General features: G+C 38.7%; 1 protein-coding gene across 1 annotated transcript in view; it reads right to left on the reverse strand.

The window, feature by feature from the left end:
- LOC149160741 (U2 small nuclear ribonucleoprotein B''-like) overlaps positions 1 to 26,930 on the reverse strand; it is a 151,455-nt gene that overhangs the window by 89,208 nt on the left and 35,317 nt on the right. The window contains exons 2-3 of the mRNA XM_089436794.1: positions 21,715 to 21,887; positions 20,557 to 20,650 (exon numbers count right to left, since the gene is read on the reverse strand). Coding sequence (XP_089292920.1) covers positions 20,557 to 20,650; positions 21,715 to 21,887 — 267 coding nt within the window. The remainder of the gene's footprint in view (positions 1 to 20,556; positions 20,651 to 21,714; positions 21,888 to 26,930) is intronic.

Below are 26,930 nucleotides of genomic sequence, written 5' to 3' on the forward strand. Positions count from 1 at the left end.
AAACGTGTCCCCCACAATGGGGAAACGTTTCCCCATGTGTTCCCCCAAGTTTCTCCAAAGGGTGATGTGGTGAAACATTTCCCTAGGCATCCCCCCATCCCCAGAATGTGGGAAACATGGGGGTATGTCCCCATGGAACACCAGTGATATGACAAAAGCAAAAATAATGATGTCAGGAAAAACACCTACACATTTTCAAAGGACAAAAAGGAGTTTCAATCATTACCATTAAAGGAAGAAGAACCAAACTATACAAGAAACAAATGAGCATTCTGCCTTGCTGCCCAAGAAGCTAGAAGAAATTGCATATTTGTAGATGCCAATAGAGGTTCGAAAATTGTTGGAAGAATTTAAACACATTGCCAAGGAAAATTTGTCAGTATTGCCAAAGTTGCATCCCCGTGGAACACTAGTAATATGACAAAAGTGAAAATCATGATTTGAGGAAAAACACTTACACATTTTTATAGGACAAAAAGGAGTTTCAGTCATTACCATTAAAGGAAGAAGAACTGTATTGTGCAAGAAACAAATGAGCATTGTGCCTTACTACCCAAGAAGCTAGAAGAAGTTACATATTCAGAGATCCCAATAGAGGTTAGAAAATTGTTGGAAGAATTTAAACACATTGCCAAGGAAAAATCGTCACATGAATTGCCACCAAGAAGAAAATTTGTGTAGCGAATTGACTTAATTTTCGGACCACGCTTACCAAACCATGTTGCACACAGTGTAAGTTCAATAAAGTATTCGGAGAGACAGGTGGGTTAGTGAATTCTTATCCCCGTGTGTTGAAATTGGCAACTAGGGCCAAACTCCATGTGGGTCATCTTATTTATGGCAACTAATATTTTTCTTGGACTCCTCTCATCCAGAGGTGTAGGATTGATCTAAAGATCATCCGATTCCGATAAGTATTCATGAAGATATGAATTTATTTGTGTTATGGGACAATTCGTCAAGGTCGGCCAGCAACCAAATAACCCCCACATGTGCTCAATGTTTTAGTATAAAAAGAGATGACTTGAGAGTCATTTCACACACACTTCACTCTTGATTTCTCTCCACTTGTTTTGGGTTTTAGTGGAAGAGAAGTCTAAGAGGAGGTAGCCCTAGACGCAGGAGGAAAGGAGACTAAGGGAGCTTCCCTAGAGGAGATGCCCTAGCCCTAGACACTATCTAAAGAGACCTAGACGCAGGCACTATGGACGCAGTCATGAAGGATGATTATCATCAGAGAAAGGCACCTACGCTACCCTAAAGGAGGCTCTCCTACGCAACCCTTGAATAGACCTTATCATAGTTCTAGAGTGACCCTAAGCGCAGTCTTAAGGATGCCCTAACCAGCAAGAAGGACTGAACAGCGTGGGCTGTTTCAAGGTCATTATGAAGGTTGAGTTGTTGTTAGGAGGAAGGCAGGCTGTTTCAAGGTCATTGTGAAGGCCGAGTTGCTGTTAAGAGGGTCGAGGTACCTTCCTAGAGGGCCAAGGCAAAGGAGGTTAATGTCAAGCCGTTTAGCGTTTGATGTGTGGGCTAGAAACTCAGTTTGGAGAAGGTCGTATGCTACAACAAGGCTGTGTGGTAGGGCGCAGGCCATACCACCACAGCAAGGGATAGTGTGGAGCTGTTTAGGGGCTGTCTATGCCCAAAACAACAGTGATGGGAGCCACCACTTCTCCTAGGGTAAGCCGCAGTCAAGGAGGGTTGTTTTGGTGGCTAATCAAGGGTTATTACAGCAGGAAAATATGCCCTAACCAATCACAGACATTGCATCAATGCCACATAGGAGCAGCAATGCCACATGGGATAGCAATGTGGCAGCATGATGCAGCAATGGCACAAGGCACAGCAATGCTAACAGTGGGATAGCAGTGTGACAACATGGTGCAGTAATGGCACAAGGCACAACAGTGCTAACAGTGGGACAGCAGTGCCACAGCATGGTGCAGCAATGGCACATGGGACAGCAAGTACAAAGTGCAGCAAGGTGCAGCAATGGCACTTGGGACAGCAATGATACTTGGTGCAGCAATGGTTCATGATAGAGCAATGGTACATGGTGCAGTATTGGTACAGCAATGGGAGCTGCAACGAGTATATGTTGTACAGTTCAGCATAGTAGGAGCAGCAATGTATAGCATAGCTCAAGATAGTACAGCAGTACAATGATGGGTATCGTCATGATTAATGAAGCATGATGAAATGCAGCATAGTGATGACGGATGCAACATGGTGCAGCGCAATGAAGAGTTGCATGATGATTAGGTGCAACACAATGATAGGTGCAGCATGGTGATGAAGTCACCGTGGAGAATCAGTTGAAGCAACATGTCTTCAACTAAGTTCAACTACCTCATGTATCATCTTCTTAGAGATGATCTATGCTCTTATTTAGATAAATCAAAGTGTTGACTTCTATTGTATATGTACTATCTCTCTCTCTCTCTATTGAACTATTGAAGAACATATAAGAAGAATTGATCAAGGGTCTCCCCACATTGGGGTTTGTCCCTGGCTAGCGCCACATCTTGTGTCCTCTTGTCTTGGCTTGTTTCTGCGATTTATGTTTATGTTTCTGCAATTTACTATTATGTTGATGTGATTTTGCTAATCTGGAAAAGATATTGAGCTAACTGTGAAAATTGAAATAAATTGCTCTAAGCATAGAACATACCTAAATTTAACATCGTGGAACACAAGTAATATGACAAAAGCGAAAATCATGATTTGAGGAAAAACACCTACACATTTTTATAGGACAAAAAGGAGTTTCAGTCATTACCATTAAAGGAAGAAGAACTGAACTGTACAAGAACAAATGAGCATTATGCCTTACTAACCAAGAAGCTAGAAGAAGTTGCATATTCAGAGATCCCAATAGAGGTTAGAAAATTGTTGGAAGAATTTAAACACATTGTCGAGGAAAAATTGTCACATGAATTGCCACCAAGAAGAAAATGTGTGTATCGAATTGACTTAATTTTCAAACCATGCTTACCAAACCATGTTGCACACAGTGTAAGTTCGAATAAGTATGCGGAGAGACAGGTGGGTTAGTGAGTTCTTATCCAAAGGTTTGATCGAAGTCTCGGCACAGTGCCGATGTTGATTAAACATAAGAAAGATAGAACTTCGAGAATGTGTCATGATTACAAGGCATTTGAAAAAATCAAAATCAAGTGTAAATTTCCATTATGTCGGATGGATAACTTAATCTATTGTCTCAGTGGCTTGTTATGCACTTTAGATTAACCAACACGCCCAACACATTCATGAAGTTGTGAAAGAGATATTAATGCCATATATCACTAAATTCGTTGTAATGTTCCTAGAGGATTAATTGGCCCAAGGGACGAAGTAGCCTATCAATCCTCCTAGACTATGGTCCTCAATAAAGGGGAAAACCCCAAAAGACCCAATGTTTGGGCAAGTTTTGGGGTAGCTTGGCGAACAAACCCAAAGTTGGGGTTTGAAGTGAAATGTACTCAATCATTTAAGAATGAGAGACCTCTCTAGGAAATCTATAAATATGAGAGGGATGAATTCATGGTGAGCATCATGAATTGGACCAATTATCTCTATTGTTTTTGAGCCTGAGGCTCTGAGGGTTTTAAGACCCCTTCTTGTCAATTTTGGTGGTGAAAGATTCCACCCTAGACATAGTTTGCATTTCTCTTATTTCGTTCTGGGCACTGGAGAGCAATATGGAGACTGCAAATTATTTGTGGTTTTGTTTGGGCACAGGATCATTTCCTAAAATACAGCGAGGGTTTGGTTCGTGGATCTGGCATAGAAGTATCAAAAGTAGTAAATTCCTTGCATTGATTCGTAAGCCTGGACATAGAAAATAACAAGGGCAGTTAGATTATCTACCCAAGCAAGGTCGTCAATTCTCCGTCCAAAACAAAGACGTAGCAAGGGTTTCTGGACGTCATTGTTTATTATCTGCGGTCAACTCCTGAAGTAGTGAAGTGCATTCTGAAGCTGTCGAGGGTTTCTTTTGAGAATCAATGAAGGCCTGAAGTAGTTATAACTTCAATTAAACAAATCGGACACGAAAAGGTAGCTCTTTCACGCTGAAGACAAATTCTTAAAAACCAATGAAGTTTTTCTCTTAAAGACAAACAGCAAATTATCTCAATTTGTAACTGATTGTGAATTCAAGCTGAGCGTATAAGGTATTGAGGGAACACATGGTGGATAAAATAGACAAACATAAGAGCGAAGTAGCAAGAGGTCGGGTGAATTCTAGCGCTAGATCGGTTACAACCGCTAAGACTTTCGGGTCGCTTTATTTAGGTTTTGGTCAATTCGTTACAAGTAGACATAGGATTGTTTTATGTGGAATGCGACTATAAATTGTTGTAGCCCAACCCAATTAATATTCGTTTCATTATGTTGGATTGATTAACTGTCTAACGCTGAGTAGAGCACTGTGTGTTGGCATTATGATACAGGTGTTGTCCTTGATGGCAACTCACTCAGATAAAAGTTCATGGTACAGCAGGTCAACAGCAAAGGATCACAGATTAGACTCCAATGAATGAAGAAAGAGAGGTATACGCTGGTTCACTTTGTCCAGGGCACGTATACACGCAGTTTAACAGAACAAAAGTAGCATATAGCGTATACACGCACTTTCACAGGAGGAAAAGCGCGCACATGTTCGAAAACCAAGTTTTGGTCCAAGGTATTTGATCCAAGGGATTTTGGTCCAAGGTAATTGGTCCGAGGCATTTGGTCCAAGGTATTGCCCTAGGTATTGAATCCAAGGTATTGGTCCTAAGTGGTTTTGGTCCAAGGTATTGAGAAAGGTCTAAGAGAATATAAGGAGGAGAAGATCATTGGGCCAAGGTGTGCAAGAAATGAGATTCTAAGGAATACTTCTATCTGAAGTATATATATTATGTTGCAGGTTTATGTTTGGAATTCGATCTGAAATTTTCATGTGCACCTTGAGTTCAACATTGGATCAGGAATCATGAAACTTGAAATGACTTATTCTTGAATGATCTGACATTGGTTGAAACCAAATCTGATGTTTTGTGCCTGTTCTACTTGTTATCTATCATGATCTAGGTTTGTTTGAAGTCTGAAATTGCAGCAAAGTTCTAAGTCAAAATTTGCAGATCTGTACGCAAGTTCGTCTCAGCCAAAGCGTGTGTACACGCAGGTTCGACTCTTTCAAATAGCATATACAAAAAGTAAAGCTTCTGTTCAGATCTGACTGATCTATCTGATCAAATTTTGTTGTTTTACTGTATTTTGTCGATGAAGTCCTCTTAGATTTGAACGTAGAACTGTTGTATAAGGAAATTGAGTCTGATTGATTGATTGATTGAGAAGGAAGGGTGATCCTTGCTGTTATCTGTTTTTGAATTCTGTAATATGACAGTAGATCTTCAGAATGTCATTGATTGGTACAATTTGTGGTTTAGAAGTTTATGATTCAATATCTTTAGAGATATACGCAGGTTGGGTTAAAGGAAGTAGCATATACACGCAGGTTGGGTTAAAGGAAGTAGCATATACACGCAGGTTGGGTTCAACCAAGTAGCGTATATACTCTAATGCATGATTTTTGAGGTTACAGCTAGTTCTGGATGATGATGCAAGGTTCTAGGTTTAGCACAGTGTTCTAGTGTCAGAGATCTGGTTGTTCAGATTAACTGAATATTGGTTGATGCAGTTTAAGTTTAAAAGGCTTTGATGGGTCCAGTGTGAAAATTTGATGAAACGTGGTCTTTCAGCTTGCAGTGTTGTGATCCAAGAGTATCCAGTCTGAAAATTCATGAAACATGGTCCCTGGTGGAAGAGTGGAGTTTTTTGTAGGTTGGCACCTACGTACTAGTAAACATATTGGCTAGTACAAGAGCTAGGGGGTTGTAGCTCCCTTCCAGTACAAGCTGGAAAACGAGAAAAGGTTGTAACCTTCTGCAGGTACAAGCCTGCGTACTCATATGAGTCTACACCAGTACAAGATTGTAAACAAATTTTCTTATTATTAAAACAAGACAGAGACGACAGCAGCAGGTGGTTTTTACCCACATTGGGTTTCCACCTTAAATCTTGGTGTTCATGTGTGTTGCTTATGTGTGATGCTTTATTTTGCTTTTACTACACTGTCTAATAAATCTCTGATATACTAGTTTAAGCTCAACACATGATAAACTATCTAAATCACAAGTTCTCTGCATATATGCTAGTTTCTTTAAGCACAGTCGCATGTACACGCATTCACTTCACTGAAGTAGCGTACATAAATCTGTTTGGGAAATAAAAATTTTGATCTAATAATACTAATTCACCCCCCTCTCAGGATTATTTCCAACAATTGGTATCAGAGTAGGTCCTTCAGAAGAAGCTTGAGCGCTTGAAGGGAGATCCATTAACATGAATAATCAAGAAAGCATGGGATCCATCAGACCGCCAATCTTCAATGGGAGCAACTTTGTTTATTGGAAAATAAGAACCACAGCCTATCTACAATCGCTTGGAACGGATGTCTGGGAAATTGTGGAAGGAGGATATACATTTCCAACAGCAATTCCTACAGATACGGCAGGTAAAAAGCAATATGAAACCAATGCCAAAGCTGTCAATACTTTATTGGGAAGTCTGTTACAACCAGAGTTTGTCAAAGTCATGCAGCTCAAATCAGCCAAAGAAATATGGGACAAAATCGTTCTGAGCTACGAAGAAGACTCTCAGGTAAAACGTGCTAAGCTTCAAACTCTCAAAATTTAGTATGAAACTCTTAAGACACATAGTGATGAAAGCATAGCTAGTTACTTCCTACGTATAGATGAGGTTGTCAATTGTATGAAAAATCTGGGTGAAGAAATTAAGGAAGTTACTTTAATTGAGAAAGTTTTGAGATCCTTGTCTACTAAATTTGAATCCAAAGTGTTTGTCATAGAAGAAAAACAGGATCTGCAGAATATCACTATGATGCAGCTTCACGGAATCTTAACTGCCTTTGAGATGAGAAAAGGAGGACCATCAGATATGAGAGAAGCTGCATTCAAAGCTTCAACAAAAGGAAAGGAAGAACACAATGAATCAGGACATATTTCAGAAGAAGAAGATGAGGTAAACTCTGTCAAACAGCGTCAACGGGGTTCTGGAAGATTTAGAGGTAAGTTACCCTTCAAATGCTTTTCTTGTGGCAGAGTCGGTCATTATGCTGCCAGATGTCCTCATAAAGATAAAATTGAAAAAGGAAAGGAATATGCAAAAGGGAATAGAAAACAAGTTGTGAATAAAAGGAGTTACTATACTCATGAAGGTAGCGATGGTTTATCTAATAGTGATGAAGATGAAACTAGACAAGATTACAGACTTCTCATGGCTTATGACGATGATAATTTTTGAGATGCCTTAGAAGAGGAAGACCTTCATGAAGAAATATCTAAACTCAAAATTTGTTTAGAACAAAAGAATATGATTATAGATACCTTGACATACCAACTTGCTGAAAAAGAAAAACACAATGAAAAACTAGAATGTGAAATTGTGGGTCTAAGAAAGGATCTTGAGAAAACAAAATATCTCAATCTTAGATTTGTTAAAGGATCAGAAACTTCAAATGAAATTATCAACGTTCAGCATTCTCCTCTGATAAAGACAAGTCTTGGATATACTGAAGAAGCATCTCAATCACAGAAGCCGTCAACCTCCACCAAAAGCTATCTTGATGCAGCAAAGACCAGTGAACAGTATGCCAATCGTCAGCAAAGGCATAAAGCAGATCACCAGGTAAATCAGACTTAATTTACTCCAAGGATGAATAGAATCCACAACCAACATTAGGTAAATCATACTCAATTTGCTCCAAAGATGAATATCAATAGAAACTACAATCACCAGGTCAATAGATTCGATAGTCGCAGGAACTTCTTTAATGGGCAATGTTTTTCATGTCATAATTTTGGACAAAAAGATGCTCAATGTGTTGCTTACAAAACCATCATGACTAGAGAAGCACGAAATCAAGGGAATGTAACAGGGATCAAGAAAAGTTCCTATAATAACTTTTCTCTTCTTGAAAATAAAATAGAATGCTCAATCTGTAACAACTTTGGTCATGAAGAATCTGAATGCAGCAGCAAATTTCGGCAAACATCTCAAAAAGAGCAAACTCCATTAAATCCCAAGATATGGAGAAGGAAAGAATCTCAAACCGAAAGATGTGGTATAGCCTTGTATGCAGAAAGACAAGAAAATCGATGGTACATCGACAGTGGATGCTCAAAACACATGACAGGTGACAAAGAAAAACTTCACTCATATAATGCCTTAGAAAAGGAAAAGAATGTCTCATTTGGAAATCACACTCCTGCTATCATAAAAGGTAAAGGCTATGTTTTCTTGAAAGAAAAGGTTAAAGCTGGAAATGTTATGTATGTAGACAGTTTAAAGCATAACCTGTTGAGTGTCAGTGAAATGTGTGATCAAGGAATCGTGTTTCGATCAAACGGATGTGTTGTTCGTGAGCTTGATACAGGAGAGACCGTGATCAAAGGTACAAGAACTCCAAACAACTTATACATACTCAAGGGAGGACAACAACAGTGCTATCTAAGCAAAAATGATGAAAATTGGTTGTGGCATAGAAGATTGGGACATTTAAGCTTTTCTCAAATAAGAAAAGCATGCAGATTCAAGGTTGTTCATGATCTTCCAGATATCAGCATCCCAGAAAATACAATATGCAAACCATGTCAAATTGGCAAGCAAACCAGAGTTCACTTCATGGAAAAGGAAGGGTCAGCTAGTAAACCTCTTGAACTTGTCCATACTGATTTATGTGGACCATCAAGGAAAAAGTCACCTCGTGGAGAAGAATACTTTATTTTGTTCATTGGTGATTTTTCCAGAATGTGTTGGATAGGTCTTCTAAAGCATAAAGATGAAGCTTTTGAAAAGTTCAAAGCCTTCAAAGCTTTGGTTGAAAATGAATCAAATCGAAAAATCAAATGCCTCGGATCTGATCAAGGAGGGGAATTTACCTTGAATGAATTCTTTGACTTTTGTGAACAACATGGAATAAAAAGGCAATTCTCCACCGCGAGGACTCCTCGGCAAAATGGTGTGGTTGAAAGAATGAACAGAACAATTCAACAAATGGCTCGAGCTATGCTAGATGAATCTGGAACTCTTGCAACCTTATGGGGTGAAGCTGCATTCGCTGCTCTAACTATTCTTAACCAAGCAAATGTTCGGGTAAACAGCACTCAAACTCCACATGAACTTTCGTATGGTAAGACTCCTACTGAGAAATACTTTAAAGTTTTTGGAAGCAAATGTTATATCAAAAGGACTGATGAAAAACTTGGTAAGTTTCAACCCAGAGCAGATGAAAGTATTCTTCTTGGTTATTCTTCCAGAAGTAAAGGATATAAATGTTATAAAAAAAAACGTGGAAAAATTGTTGAAAGCATTGATGTTATATTTAATGAAGCATGCAAAAATCCAAAACAGATAAAATCAACAGAAGATTATGACAATGAAGAAGATGGGGATTATTTTCCCACATAAAATCAAAATCATATTGAAGAAGAAACCAATGAAGCACCAGAAGAAGAGATAATGGTAGAAGAAAAGACTCCATCTAGGTATGTTCAGAAAAATCATCCAGAAACTCAAATTTTAGGAGAATAAGAGGCAGGTGTACAGACAAGAAGAACTATTACAGAGACTTCAAGCTATCTAGCATTATTATCCTCCACCGAACCTCAAAATGTAAAATAAGCATGCAAATATGAATGTTGGGTCAAGGCCATGGATGAAGAACTTGAGCAAATTAAAAAAAATGATACTTGGGAATTAGTTCCTAGACCTCATGATAAAAATATTATAGGAACTAAATGGATATTCAAAAACAAGCTGAATGAAAATGGAGAAGTCATTAGAAACAAGGCCATACTTGTTTGTAAAGGCTATTCTCAACAAGAAGGTATAGATTTTGAAGAAACTTTTGCACCTGTTGCCAGACTTGAAGCCATAAGGATGTTTCTTGCTCTTTCTAGCTTTCAGAAATTCAAAGTATACCAAATGGATGTAAAATCAGCGTTCCTGAATGGAGATTTAGAAGAAGAAGTTTATATTGAACAGCCAGAAGGATTCATTCTTGGAAATGATGCAAAACTTGTATGCAAACTCAAAAAGGACCTCTATGGTCTGAAACAGGCTCCAAGGGCCTCGTATTACCACCTTGACAAATATCTACACCAACAAGGTTTTACAAAAGGTTCAGCGGATAGCAATCTATATACAAAGATTGAAACTGATAAATTGCGAATTATTATTGTTTATGTTGATGATATCATTTTTGGTAGCAATGAAGAATCCATGAATCAGAATTTTGCTTCAGTAATGCAACAAGAATTTGAAATGTCCTTGCTTGGTGAACTTACCTATTTTCTTGGTCTACAAGTTCAACAAAATAAAGATGGTATTTTTCTTTCACAAACCAAATATCTCAAACAGATCTTGAAAAGGTACGGAATGGAAGATTCTAAACCTATATGTACCCCAACGGTAACAAGATGCAGTCTTAGCTCAAATGATGAATCAACAGTCGTACATCAACCAACTTACAGATCCATGATTGGCAGTCTGCTTTATCTAACAGGTACCCGACCTGACATCATGAATGCAATATGGATAGTTGGAAGATTCCAAGCAAACCCAAAGGAATCACACCTTCAGGCAGTCAAAAATATTTTCAAATATCTTCAATGAACTCAGAACTTGGGTTTATGGTATCCTAGAGATGCAGATCTTACTCTTCATGCATATACAGATGTAGATTGGGCAGGAAGTGTTGATGACAGAAAAAGCACTAGTGGTGGTGCATTCTATATGGGTTCCAGGTTAGTGTCTTGGTTCAGCAAGAAACAAAGTTCAATTGCTTTATCTACAGCTGAAGCAGAATATGTGGTTGCTGCATCTTATTGCACACAACTACTTTGGATGATGCAAACCTTGCAAGACATTCAGATCACATATACTCCACCCATCTCCATTCTATGTGATAATACAAGTGCCATCAATATTTCAAATAATAGAATCATGCACTCCAAGACCAAGCACATACCCATCAAATACCATTTTCTACGTGAACAAGTGCGTGAACAAAAGGTCAAATTGGAGTATGTTCCATCCAAAGAACAAGTTGCTGACATATTCACTAAACCATTGCCCAGAGAAACATTTGAATATCTCAGACAAAAGCTGGGAGTAGTTGTTGCATCATCTTGCTGTTAAATCTAATTTTTCAGAGAAAGGTTATTATACGCATGTTTCATGAAGTATAGTCGCGTACACACGCGGGTTTCTGTGGGTCAAGGAGCATATATGTTTTTCAGACAAGAAAAACAATGGGGCAGGCTCTGATATGGGTGCTATATCTGGTGCTGATGATTACAGTCTATTGATATGCTCTGTTCATTAATTTTTATCTAACTGACAAAGATGCCTTGATCATTGACTTGTTAACAATGCACAGGGAGCACAGGTTCAGGGGGAGCATTAGCCTTCACTCGCATTCTACATTGTTGGCATTATGATTGCTGAGTCCAGCTATGGCTTCAAATATTTATACCTTTTGTTGCTTAAGTCATGTAAAAGTCTAGGGTGTGATATGACTTCTCATACATTTGAATGAGTCCTATTGGACAAATGATGTAATTTGTATCACCTCTTTGCATAAGATGGATGATGTAATTATATTTCTGTCATGTATAAACAATTGGTATATCCCCACTTGGTTGGGTGGATGAGTCAAATTTGGTATATCCCCACTTGGTTGGGAGATGGATGTATGTATGAGTCATTGGTGATAGGAAGGTCATACTCACATAGTTGAGTTATAGAGTCATGTTATTCTTTTGGAGAATATTTTTGCAAACTCTACTTGTGCTCAGGGGGAGCATGGACGGTTTCAATGCATCTCAGCATGTACAAAGGGGAGCTCAATCAGAAAATTCAGCATATACTCAGGGGGAGCATGAACAGCATAGGGGAGAGAATATCTTGGTCCACCCTTTGCCCTTGATGTCAAAGGGGGAGAGTGTCTTGGTGTTGTTGTTGCCATCAAGTCCAAAGGGGGAGATTGTTGGCATTATGATACAGGTGTTGTCCTTGATGGCAACTCACTCAGATAAAAGTTCACAGTACAGCAGGTCAACAGCAAAGGATTACAGATCAGACTCCAAAGAATGAAGAAAGAGAGGTATACGCTGGTTCACTTTGTCCAAGGCGCGTATACACGCAGTTTAACAGAACAAAAGTAGTGTATAACATATACACGCACTTTCACAGGAGGAAAAGCGCGTACATGTTGGAAAACCAAGTTCCGGTCCAAGGTATTTGATCCAAGGCATTTGGTCTAAGTTATTGCCCTAGGTATTGGGTCCAAGGAATTGGTCCTAAGTGGTTTTGGTCCAAAGTATTGAGAAAGGCCTAAGAGAATATAAGGAGGAGAAGATCATTGGGCCAAGGTGTGCAAGAAATGAGATTCTAAGGAATACTTCTATCTGAAGTATATATATTATGTTGCAGGTTTATGTTTGGAATTCGATCTGAAATTTTCATGTGCACCTTGAGTTCAACATTGGATCAGGAATCATGAAACTTGAAATGACTTATTCTTGAATGATCTGACATTGGTTGAAACCAAATCTGATGTTTTTCGCCTGTTCTACTTGTTATCTATCATGATCTAGGTTTGTCTGAAGTCTGAAATTACAGCAAAGTTCTGAGTCAAAATCTGCAGATCTGTACGCAGGTTCGTCTCAACCAAAGCGCGTGTACACGCGGGTTCGACTCTTTCAAATAGCATATACAAAAAGTAAAGCTTTTGTTCAGATCTGACTGATCTATCTGATCAAATTCTGTTGTTTTACTGTTGTCTGTCAATGAAGTCCTCTTAGATCTGAACGTAGAACTATTGTATAAGGAAATTGAGTCTGATTGATTGATTGATTGAGAAAGAAGGGTGATCCTTGCTGCTATCTATTTTTGAACTCTGTAATATGACAGTAGATCTTCATAATGTCATTGATTGGTACAGTCTGTTGTTCAGAAGCTTATAATTCAGTATCTTTAGAGATATACGCAGGTTGGGTTAAAGGAAGTAGCATATACAAAGCTTATGATTCAGTATCTTTAGAGATATATGCAGGTTGGGTTAAAGGAAGTAGCGTATACACGCAGGTTGGGTTCAACCAAGTAGCGTATACACTCTAATGCATGATTTTTGAGGTTACAGCTGGTTCTGGATGACGATGCAGGGTTCTAGGTTCAGCACAATGTTCTAGTGTCAGTGATCTGGTTGTTCAGATTAACTGAATATTGGTTGATGCAGTTTAAGTTTAAAAGGCTTTGATGGGTCCAGTGTGAAAATTTGATGAAATGTGGCCTTTCAGCTTGTAGTGTTGTGATCCAAGAGTATCCAGTCTGAAAATTCATGAAACGTGGTCCCTGGTGGAAGAGTGGAGTTTTTTGTAGGTTGGCACCTACGTACTAGTAAACATATTGGATAGTACAAGAGCTAGGGGGTTGTCGCTCCCTTCCAGTACAAGCTGGAAAACGAGAGAAGGTTGTAACCTTCTGCAGGTACAAGCCTGCGCACTCGTATGAGTCTACACCAGTAAAAGATTGTAAACAAATTTTCTTATTATTAAAACAAGACAGAGACGACAGCCGCAGGTGGTTTTTACCCACATTGAGTTTCCACCTTAAATCTTGGTGTTCATGTGTGTTGCTTATCTGTGATGCTTTGTTCTGTTTTTACTACACTGTCTAATAAATATCTGATATACTAGTTTAAGCTCCACACATGATAAACTATCTAAATCACAAGTTCTCTGCATATACGCTAATTTCTTTAAGCACAGTCGCGTGTACACGCATTCACTTCACTGAAGTAGCGTACATAAATCTGTTTGGGAAATAAAAATTTTGATCTGATAATACTAATTCACCCCCCTCTCAGTATTATTTCCAACACTGTGTACTGTGGGAATTTGGATTGAGAAATTGTGAAGTATTATTGCAGTATGGTGAAATATTATTGTGGAGTATTGTGGAATATTTTTGACTGAAATATTGTGGAGCAATATTTGATTGATAATTGATATTACTACAGTATTGTTAAATTAAAGGATTTTGATTATACATATTACAAGAAATTTTAGTAAACCCTAGTAACCTAAAGAACATCTAGGGAAAAAAATTCCATTGTAATATTACATTTGTTGTTGTTTATTGTGATCTAATTCTTAGTCTTAGTTAGCAAAGGAAGAGTATTCACAGCCCTCAAAGTTAGTTTTTTAGACGTTGTGATAGCAAGAATTGAAAATAAACTTGAAAAAGCATGCATTCTACAAAGAGAAGTTGGTTTACTTTGGATCCATCATGTCAAAAGAAGATTTATCAATGGACCATGAGTAGGTAAAATCAATTTCAAATTGGCTCACACAATGCAATATTAGCAGAAAAGGAATCCTCATGGTTTTACAAATTCTACAAGAAGTTTATCAGAGATTTTAGAGACATTTGTGCACCTATCATGGGGTAAAAAAAATAGGCATTTTAGTGGACATGAGAAGCATAAGGTACTTCTGAGATGAAGGTATTGGAATTCCTTGTTCTTGCTTTGCCTAACTTTGTACGTTTCAAAGTCGATTGTGAACCCAACACAATTTCAATTGGAAATTTTTATTCAAGATAGCATAACCATAGCATTATAAGACAAGACAACGTAGTTGGATTTCCTTTCCCAAGATGGATACTTGCTTTCTAAAAAATCCACAAAATTTTGATCTACTAATATGAGCAATCTGAAATAAAATTTATTCTCACATAAACACAAAATTTCTCTACTAGATGCAGCAGAATAGGAACAGAAATAAAAGCACAATCACACAATTCAAAAACACATAATTGTCTAGGAAACCCAACTGGGAAAACCCTCAGCTTGTTATTTAGAATTCTGTTGAAGAAGGTTGAACAATGGATCTTTTACAATATAATAAAGTTTCATTAAAGAACAGTGGTGTTCTCTCTGTTTACACTAAATTGAAACACCCTTGCTTTAACCTTGATCCCTGCTTCCTAACCCAAGGAACTCATCCTTCTTCAAACTCCCGCAAGCCTCACCTAGGCTTGTTCTCTTTCTCTCACAAGCTGCACACACAAACTTGCTTCCTATTGCTTGGCCTCACCAACTCGTGCTCACCAAAACAATGATCAACAATGTGCCTTCACTCCTTTATAGCAATTCAAACGACTAAAATTAGTGAATTTCTAATTAAGGAATGATTTTGTGATTGATTGAGTCAGCATGAGTTAACTGCTCATGCAACTTGTCCTACTTCAAGTCAGCCACTTGAAACTCAATCACTTGTGTTTTTCCTCAATCAACTCACACTAGAAAATCAAGAACTTGACTTTCAATTTCAACACATCAATTAACCACAATGTCACTCGTCCTAATTTTTAGGGACTAATTCCTAAATTAGAGGAGTTCATCCTAATTTATAGGGAAGCTCCTAATTTTTAGGAAATCAAGTATGACAAAGAAGAAACTCAAATTTGACTCCTTGAATCAAGGCACAAATCAAGAAATCACTTTTTCGCTACTATTTTCAACACTCCCTCTTAGTGAGGAAGGTGTTCTTGGAAGAACCTCGTCCACCTGGATATGTCTCCAACACTACCAAGTTCTCTGTTGCTACAACTACTCCCTCTGAACTAGAAGACTTCCCTGCTTTCTTCTATGGAACCTACTTTGAAGACTTGTTCTTTCCCACCATGATCTGTGAGTCCACCTCTTTAGTCATAGTGCCATGTACCCTATGTACTTGGGTATCTACTTCTTGATGTTGAGAGACTCAACTCTCCTCTTATATACCTTAACCAAATCCTTTGCCCACTTAGCTCGAATTCTCCCTATACTGGAAGTCACCAACTGAGTGGCTGCATCCACTCTCCCTGGGCTATGGTCCTCATCATCAACACCATCACCATGCTAGTCAGCCTAACTGCCAAATAGCTTAGCCTGAAACTGAGATACTAGTTGAGGCTCCATCTTGATAGCTCTATCCTGCTCTCGTTCAACCACCACTTCTCCACTTTGTGCACTTCCTGCCTTGCTGCTCAAGGTTGCACCTGTCTCTACCTGCAACTTGGAGAGATTCTTCACCCTCACACCTATCTGCTTCTTGCATCCAAAAGCTAAGAGTTGGAAGTACACCTTACCTCTGTTGAAGATGACATCACATCCCTTGTCCTCAAGGGTAGCTACCGAAACAAGATTTTGCCTCAATCCTGGAACATACAAAAAATATCTAAGATGAAGAGGATTACCTGATTCCCTCTGAATGCTGATAATACCAACTCCTCTAACTGCATACTGACCATCATCTCCTAGGTCAATCTGAAACTACATGTCCTTCTCCTTCAGGTGGCTGAAACTCTTCTTGTTCTCGGTCATCATGTGGAAGGATGCTCCTTGAACACATCTGGCAGGTACTTTGCCTCCTCTTCTGCTGATCACTGCAACTTTTGCTACTTCAGAATGCTTGCATCTCCAGCCGTCAAATCTGCCACTATCAATCTCTCTTGGTTGCTCTAAGAAGACTAAACATAGGCTACTCAAATTGTCTACCCTTTATCTGATCATTAGTCCATCAATGAGTCAACACATAGGGTCTTCATCAACTACCCACTTGCTGCTCCTTAGTCCTTCAAGAACACAACACTTTGGGACTTCACACTCTTCCCACTTCTGCCTTCCTGTGCTGCTCCAATGAAGACAAACTTAGGGCATGGAGGTTGCCCTCTATCACTGTCAAAAGTCCTTCTCCAACAGTCAACTTAGGGCTTGTTCATAAGCCCACTTGGCTGGTCCTTATTCCTTCAAGAACTAGCCCTTAGGGCTTCTCTGATTTTGCCCTTCTAACAGTCCTCAAATTCCTTTATAAGTGACTGTTCTTAGGGCTCTTTTGGCACCTACTACAACCCTCCTAACAGTCCTTAAGATGCCAAACAAAACTGTCCAAACTGGACACCTCATCCACTAGCAAACATCAAATTCAAGAGGACAAAACATACCTTGTTTTCTCAGCCAACTGCTGCTCCTCTTGACCTCGGCTTCTGTGCCCTTCTCTGCAATTCTCGGCCCTCTGTTAGGGCTGACTGTAACTATAGTTACAGCCCCACAAACTCGGCCCTCTATGCCTCCAAATACTGTGGATTAGCTTCCCCAACAGTCCTCCCTTATTCGCTGTCCTTCTTGCCTTTGTATAGTCCACTGTTTGGCCTTTTTGGTACTCAAAGAGACCACCTACAGGACTGGGCCACACTAGGGCATACTCAGAAAATATTCGGACCTGTTTCTAGAGAAACTCTCCAACCAAAACCTGCAACTGCCCTTCCTCTACAGTTCCTCTTCTTCGCTGGCCTTTAGGACACTTTTCCACCCACTGTCCTAGCATTTCGGCCTCCCAAAAGGACACCCAAAGCAATGCAAATGTCATCCCAAAGACAAAAAAATATATGGACGTGTTCTTGAGGATTTAGCCCTCTAATTTGGCAATGAACTACCTCAGAAGATGTTTCCTTTATGCTGGTTGTAACTCTACAAACTCGGCCTGCTGTCACAAGGTTATTGGAATCTGAAAAGTCCAATATATCTCCTTTGCTAGGGCTCCTGATATGCGGTTGCCTCAGAGGTATCTTCTTTTGATGTTTTTGCGCCGTGGATGTGTTGGTCTTTATTCTGTTCTATAGCTCTGATACCATGTAGAAAATCCACGAAATTCTGATCTGCTAATATGAGCAATCTGAAATAAAATTTCTTCTCACATAAACACAGAATTTCTCTACTATATGCAGCGGAATAGGAATAGAAATAAAGGCGCAGTCACACAATTCAAAAACGCAGAACTGTCTAGGGAACCCAACTGGAAAAACCCTTTGCTTGTTATTGAGAATTCTATTGAAGAAGGTTAAACAATGGATCTTTTACAATACAATAAAGTTTCATTAGAGAACAGCCATGTTCTCTCTGTTTACACTAAACTGAAACACCCTTGCTTGCACCTTGATCCGTGCTTCCTAACCCAAGGAACTCGCCCTTCTTCAAACTACCACAAGCCTCACCTGGGCTCGTTCTCTTTCTCTCACAAGTTCCACACACAAACTCATGCTTCCTTATTGCTTCGTCTCACCAACTTGTGCTCACCAAAACAATGATCAACAATATGCCTTCACTCCTGTATAGCAATTTGGAGAGCTAAAATTAGTGAATTTCTAATTAAGGAATGATTTTGTGATTGATTGAGTTAGCATGAGTTAACTGCTCATGCAACTCATCCTATTTCAAGTCCACCACTTGAAACTCAATCACTTGTGTTTTTCCTCAATCAACTCACACTAGAAAATCAAGAATTCCACTCTCAATTTCAACACATCAGTTAACTGCAACCTAACTCGTCCTAATGTTCAGGGACAGTTTCCTAAATTATAGGAGTTCATCCTAATTTATAGGGAATCTCATAATGTTTAGGAAATCGAGTATGACAAAGAAGAAACCTGAATTTGACTCCTTGAATTAAGGCACAGATCAAGGAACCACTTTCTCGCTACTATTTTCAACAGGCTTAAAACAAATAATTATGCATTCTGGAAGGATCAATAATCTCACTTGGGAATCACATAGTGCTGGACTTGGCATACACTTTGGGCCTGAAAAGACACGAGTGTCGTTGGAAGAGGGCTCTTGTTGGTTGTGCATAAAGAAGTCAGAAGATCTGTGAAAAGGTGTAGGATTTGTCAAATCACAGAAGGTTAGGGTCAGAATACAAGGTTGTATACACAATTTCCAGTGTGAAAGGGTCAATGGGATAACATCTAAATGAATTTAAACTTGGCCTGCCAAGTACACACAGTTTCAAGGGTCAAAGGGTTGATGGGAAAACATCTAAATGGATTTTCTATTTGGGCTGCCAAGAACACACAATTTTGACTGTCAAAGGATCCATGGCAAAACATCTAAATAGATTTTGTAGTTGGGCTGCCAAGAACAAAATGCAAATTTGATGCATCTTTTGTTGTGATGGATAGATTTTCAAAATGGCACACTTCTGATTTGTAGGAAAATAAGTGATGTAGGTCACTAAGCAGATTTGTTCTTCAAGAAAATTGTGTTCAAACTTCAATCATGTATTATAGAAACCAATCACTTCACAGAGTGTCTAAGTCGTGTGGCAAAAGATGGTAACAAAGTTGTAATTTAATTCATCCTACAATCCTCAGACAAAGGATCAAATGAGTTAGTACACCAAAGTTTACGAAATCTACTAAGATGTTTTGTTGGAATTAAACCAAGATGGTGGAATCAGGTATTAACGTGTATGGAGTTTTCCTACAACAGTTTAGTGAACAGATAGACAATATTCACCCAATTGTACAGTGTATGGTAAAAATATGATAGTGATAGAATTGATAGATTTTCCAATAAGTATGACGTTGATTGGTAATGCAGAGCTATTTGCAAAACAAATGTAGCAGATTAATGTGCAAGTTTGAGAGAAATGGGGAAATAGCACAAAGTACGAAGAGAGTGCAGACAAACACCACAAATTCAAGTTATTTGAGGCTGGAGACCAGGTGAAAGTTCACTTAAGGACAGAGTGCTACCCAAAACCAACTACAACAAATTGAACCTCATGAAGATAGGATCATGCAGTAACTGAAGGAAGTTTTGAGACAAGTGCATATGAATTTTAATTGCCAGAGCAGTTTGACATCTCACCCATATTCAATGTTGCAAAGTTGTAATTGTACAACGCAAAAGCCATAGCAGAAGTCGAATAATTATTTCTATTATTTAATATAAAGCAGTTTCATGAACATCTTTGACCCAACTTCATTCGTGTCAACTAACAAAACCATGGTCAGAAAAACACTGTTTAAGGCCCAAAAGCTGCTCCAGAAGTTCAGGACCCAAAATCAGGAGCATATCTGAGATGGCCCGCAAAAGGCACATGGATCAAACATTAAGAAATTTTTAATTTGTGGCTTTAGAACATGTAACCAGAAAGCAAGCATTTTCTATCATCATCCCTTCCCTTTTTCATAAATCCTCAGAAGACATACAAAAGAACTTTCAAGGGTTTGTGGGTGCAGTTGCAAGTGAAACGGCCAATTGTTGACTGTTACTTGCCTCACTAATAAACTGTCCTTGTCCAGATGGTTTTGAATTGTTATGGAGAACTCTAATTTCTGTATGTTGTGTTAAAATAAGCAGTTGACGGATATTCCCATCTTTGATTGAATGCACGCAAACTAGTAATTGCTATTAGTAGTCAAAATGAAACAAAGATATGACAGACAAAAAATGCTAATGTATCAACTGGCACAGCACATTAAGAAAGGTTTCCTCAAAAGTGCTTCTATCCAGCTAAAACACTAAACCTATATACAACATAAAGAAAGATATAAATAAGAACACAAATGGTCCCTTGAAAGCACATGCCTCACCTTTTTCTTCTTGCTTCTTCCTCTTTTCCCTTGGCACATAAGTACCATCAGCCTTTGCTATGGCATCTGATTTTGACTTCCCGTAGTGTATCCTCTGTGCACCAATAAATACTGTGTCAGAACTATGGAAACAAACAATGCTCATTTTCTTATAGAAGTTTAACAGTTACATCTCACTACTCTTTTGCAATGCTTGTCTTGAGAATATGTGTTAATACTAAATAGTGGACACAAAGTGAAAGAGATCTATATTTATGAACAAAAATGAACAGGAGCTTTCTGAATCCCAAAATAAATATGCTGAGCAGATGGCAATAGATGTGGTTGTTTTTCACCAATTAGGTGCTGCAAAAGTACAGCAACTACACGAAAATTCAGAACATAAGAACTGGCTAAATCGCAAAATAAATATGATGAGCAGATGACAATAGATATGGTTGCTTTTGGCCAAATAGATGCTACAAAAGTACAGCAACTACATGAAAATTCAGCACATATCTAGTCCTACGAGAATTAACAACTCTTGTATGCTTAACCAAAATTCATTGTTAGTCACATCACATTAATTGCTATTGTTATTACTTGAAGAAGCATGCCAAGTCACCATTCAAAACCTGCATTGCATAATACTATTACTAAGAAAGCAATTTGCTCACAAACAAATCTAAAGGATATCTCTTTCTCTGCTTTTAGTAGAGTGAAGATAAGAATTGCTTTTGCACTCCCACTGTGTGTTCACATCAGCTGTACTTTGAATCCCATTGACCAACTATGTGGTCACTAGCTGGACAATAACTAAATTATCCCATCTTATCTTATCATTGCTTCCTTCCTCCATGCAATAGCTAACCAAGAATCAGTACCAGTATAAAGTCCACACATGTTCAAGAAATGGGATATTCTGCAGCACAAGCACATCAAAAAGCTCTACCCATTGTATAATCTAGTTTCTCTATCCCATTATTAGCTGCTCCTCGTAGGTTTAAAGGAAAAGACCAAGTTAACAAGGAAAAGAAAAAAGTTTTGAAGAGACAAATTGCAGAGAATATATAAGATGTGAACTTAAAAGGAAGAATATTTTCTGACAAGGGTGTTGGCAGATAATTAATCACCACAAAAAGTACAGGAAAGTACAAAATACACTAGTCATCTGCCTACCATCGGTTTATCATAGAATGGGAAGCCCTGCATTTGCCGGAGTGCATTGCTAGCAGCTGTAATTTCATCAAAAACAACCCATGCTTGACCACGGAGCTTCGCAGTCTTCAGAGCAACAATATCTGCTATCCTTCCAAATTGAGAAAATAATGCATAAAGGGATTTCTTGAGCTCTGTTCAGTTAACACGCACCAGGAAAATTAGGGGAAATAACAAAATTAAGAATAAATAGTTCAAACAAGCACAATGTCCGTATCAAAACTTACAGGTATTACAATATAGCCAACTAAATGGAAGGATAAAATTACACTGCAAACATGTTCTCAGAATGCATGTGACTTTTGGGCCAATGTGAAATGAGACTACCATGAAAGATAGTCAAACAATTGAAATACGTTTAATTAAAACTTTCAAAGTGCACCTGCTAATAATATCAGAATTTAGAAATAGGAAAAATATCAAATCCAATTCAAACCTGTGTTGAACATCGATTTCACCCAAAACCACAGGTTCAGGATCATGACAAAGAAATAGTAAAAATAAAGGTTTATGCACAATTTAAATAAACAGGAGGAATGAACAACCATAAAAACATTCAGAAGAACACGAGATAAGATAAGATAATTTTATGAATGTCCAACTAATGTTCACAAAAGTAGGTCAAAGGGACTGTTCTTCCAATGATGTCATTACAAAACAAGAGTACCAAAATATCTCACATTGGGGCAAGATGCAGAAAGTAAAATAAAGTAACGTAGAACAGAGAGTGAGATCTAATCTGAGGCATGAAGAACATTTGACCTCAAGCTCAGAAACCTGCTCCGAGGTGAAAAGTGTAGGAGGAGAAGATCCAAGAACAAGAAGTGCCAAAAGTACGGAGGTAGGTCTTGGATAACAAGAAATGTCATCAATCTCTTACTCAACTCTATCATATTTACATATATGCAGATAATCAACAGCAACAGACGTAAGAAGGAATCACATAATTTGCTCTACTCTGAGCCCTAGCCACTGTCCCTAGTCTGCTCAGCCCTCCTGGCCATGGACCAGGAAGGGAAAGCCATTCTAGCTCCCATCCCTCTCAGCAGTGTTGAAGAAAGTGTAACTAGGTTCAGTCTTCATAATGACATGATCTTTGTAAACAATGAAATGAAAGAAATAAAATTATTTTTTGGTATGCCTTGCTGCATGGGTTTCATGAGCAAGAAGTTTATTTGTTAGTGGCTCCCATTGAGAGCCTTGGGATTTATTATTGAGTCAAAGAGTCAATGTCATGTATGGAGAGCTCTTCTTGAGCATTTGTAAAATATATGAGTCAACCTAGTGTCTAGAAAAGCCCTCCTAAAAGACAAGCACAATCCTCTTAATGTCAGTCTGCAGAAATGAATTAAATAGCTAAAGAAGTCATGTCGGCTTGCAAAAAGAGACACATCGGTTCACTCTGTCAGGTTGGTTAAATATGGAGGACAAACCAATATATACCCAGCTAGGGTCTGTGCAAAAGAAGTGAACAGGAACTCGGATTCTCTGAAATTTCGATGGGTACAGTAGCTCATATTTCGGACAAGCATCCCTGTAGTTTTTTGGATGGGTACAGAGATGAAGTCTTGGCCTCCCTGCAGTCTTGAAGATCTATGTCTTGGCATACCAAACACAGTCAAAGTCTCAGCTTAGTTAAAGGATCTCAGTGATACAGTCTCGGCATAGTTGTGGCAGGGAAGATCTCGGTGCAAGAAGAACACAGTCACAGTCTAGGTGAAGATCACAGTGCAGGAAGAAAACATAGTCATAGTCTCGGTGATGAAGGTGATTTCAGGGATCCCACAGTAGCACACAGTCTCAGCATAATTATGATGAGAAGGTCTCATAGTAACACACTCTGTCTCGACATACTTCAAGGTGCAGTCATAATCTTAGCATAGATATGGTCTCGATCTTAATGGAGGCACAGTCACAAGGTTATGATCTCCATAAAGGTGCAGCTATGGTGAAACAGTCATGATATCGGTGGATTTAGGTGCAGATCTCATTCATATATATGGAGATCTCGTTGGTATGTTGAAGACCTCGGTGAAGGTGCCGCAATGGTGTTGCAGCAGTAATGAAGATATCGGTGGTGTAGTAATGATGGCCTCAGTGTTATCTCAGCAATGAGGAAGAAGAGGATTGGTGTCTTGGTCTTGGAGTGGCTAAATAGGTCAAGGGTCATGGTCATGGTATTCGTCAATTGGAATCCCTATAAGAAGAATTGTGTGCATGTTTTCCTCTCAAAGAGTGAGAGGTTTTGGCCCTGGCAGAAAGCCAACATCTTGTGTTCTTGTCTCTTTTGTTTTGGTAGCTATTTGATGAAATAAGAAACACACTCTTATAATAACAAAGAGAAGACTGTGCTAATAAGAAAAAGTAAAAAGTGCCTCACAAATAGTTATCATCAAGAAGAAGAATCAATTAACTTGAATGCCCTAGATTCTTCAACATGGTATCAGAGCTAAGGTGCTGAAGTCAAAGGAAGGGCAGCAAATAGACATTCAAGGATCAAGCTTCAAGAAGGATATCAAAGAAAGGGATCAACATCAACAAAAATTAGTCCATAACAGCAGTATACAACAGCAAGAGCTTTTGTCTCCATTGTCATCATCAAAAGGCCATCAAGACTCTCATCAAGTTGTCTACAAAGCAAGGTAGCTCAAAGGACCTCAAAAACGAAGATCACATCATCTTGGAACAGGTTGAAACCCTAGAAGCAGTCTGATCTACACTACAAAAGAAGGCAAAGCATATTGAAGGCAAGAAGGCATTGTCATCTTCAAGGTTATAAAAACAAGCAAGGAATATCTCCTTGCCCTAGAAGAAGATCATCCAAGAAGAAGCCCTAATACATCTTCTTCAACCATCATCAAAGTGATCAAGTGGAAGAGTTCATCTTCACTTGTCAAGTAAGTATCCTTTCATTCTATAATCAAGTTTGGTTAAATGACTTCATGTTTGCAAGGAGACCTATATATCGGTTGGGTCATCAAGATTCCTTGCATAAGAAAGGAGGATAGATATAGTCCCCGGAAGAGAAGTCGTATGAAATCAGTCCTAGGTCCTCTCATCCCTATGTAGCAGGAGAGGTGACATAAAAGAGAGATATGAAATGCTAGAAGATATACTCTCTGAAATGCAGTGAAGAAGGTCATATCACTTAGACCTGATTGAAGGTATCAAAGAATAAAGGAATATCTTCATAAGATCCCAATTGGGAGATGAAGATAATCATCATTGTTCTAACTGATAGGCAAGGTAACAAATGTCCATGAACAAGAAGGTTACCTCATTCAACAATTTGTGGTCTCTATGCTAGATAGAGAAAGACAAGTTGATGGCAAAAGTATTGAAGGTTAAAGGACTCAAACATGTGCAGAAAGGAAAGGGAAGTTTGGTCCTCAAACAAGACAGAATAGTATAGCTAAGATTCAATGCTATGGAAAGATTATAGAAAGAAGCTCATATCACCGAAAAGATGGAGGAAGTTGAAGAAAAGGGCCAAGGAAAGTGGGAGTAATAGATCTATACTATGATCGAGATGGTATCCCTCACAAAAGGGTCCTATCATAAGCTCCTAAATCTTGTGTTATAGATATGACCATGATAATAAGATGCATCGTGGAAGCATTAGAAACTAAAGCTCATGACATCACCATGGGAATCATGAAGGACAAAATCCATGACAGTCAAACATGAAGGATATAACTCTTGGGAACCTCATTGGACATTGCAGGAAAGGAAGAAGCCATCCAGGACAAGGCTCATCATACATCAAGTCAAACAGGAAACATTTGCCAGATGGGGATATACAAGATCCTCAAGATTCTCTAAAGGAATCCTCATCGAAGGTTCACTAATCTAGAGAGGAAGCAAGTGTTCATCAGGAACTCCAACTTAAGGAATTCATGGGATGATGGTGTGATGACATGATGCAGATCAAGATCTTTTCAATCAAGGACGCTGCCAGAAGAAGCCTAGATGACCTAAAGATAAAATGAGGTATGTATGCTTGTGTTTAATATTATAATGTCATGTCGTATGGTTGCTGGTAACAAGGATCATTACTTCTATCTTGAGAAGCATGATCAAGAGAAAAAGAATCTCCTCCTCTAAAAGGATGCGGGAAGGCATAAGTCACACTAGATGAAATCAACATAATATGTCCTCATATGAAGTATGAGGTGGTTGACTACAATTAAAAAACTCTGATTGAAAGATCCTGGGAATGGAATGTGTGAAAAAGGAAGAGATCAATATGCAACCCTAATGAAAGCAATCAACATCCAAAATACCAAGAAGATTTGACTAGGAAATCTCCTGGAAATATATGAAGACTCTGATGATGAAGACCCTTGACAATGGATATCTTTGGGAGATGTGTCGACATGTATGTTGGATGTTGATACCTACAGGAAGATGTCATGATGAAGAGCCATCTCGTAAGGTATGATTTGATTTAATATTATGTTTTGGTTTCTTGAATAATATCTAGATGAGTTCAAGCAGGGCTACTAAATCAAGAGTTGTAAGTACAAGTACAACTAGCATTCACGTGGTGGATGGAAGAAGCAAGATGAGAAAGAAGTAGTCATATGAAGAAGGTTCCAGATATGTATCAAGAAGGCAACTTTCCATGAAGAAAGGAATGACATGACAAACCAAGAAGGAAAGTGATCAATGGTTGATGCCCTACAAGGAAGAAGCTCAACTGAATTTCATGACATCAAGGAAAGAAGTTGATCAAGCAACTTAAGGACCCATGAAGAAGAAGTTGATGAAAAAGGAATGTCTCTTGTTAAGAGGGAGCTCTGATAGGTCCCTGATCATGAGGGAGCTTGGATTGGGTCACCCCTGATTAAAAAGGAGTGATAGTTTTGTTTTTGTATTTCATGTGTCATGCACTAGACCAGGACTAACAGCCATAAGTCTTAGTGAAGGCCATGAAGAGAAATGTAGACACATGATGGATGTATCGTCCGTAGTTGAGAGGGAGAGATAGACACAACATTATTGTCTTCATTTGGGAAGAAAGAATGGAGGATTGGGTAATCATCTGGAATTCGATGCTCTTTGAGAATGTGTAGGGCATCCAAGATAAGAGTAGGCAAGAGAACCGATATTCTTTGAGGGCTAGGAACCCAAGATAAGAATAGTCCTAGAAGGCCATACTCAGTGAACACCCAGAT

This window comes from Pinus tabuliformis, chromosome 5_2 (assembly GCF_031772625.1).
Source record: "Pinus tabuliformis cultivar Carrire ecotype Pingquan chromosome 5_2, CPIR1, whole genome shotgun sequence".
NCBI lineage: Eukaryota > Viridiplantae > Streptophyta > Pinopsida > Pinales > Pinaceae > Pinus > Pinus tabuliformis.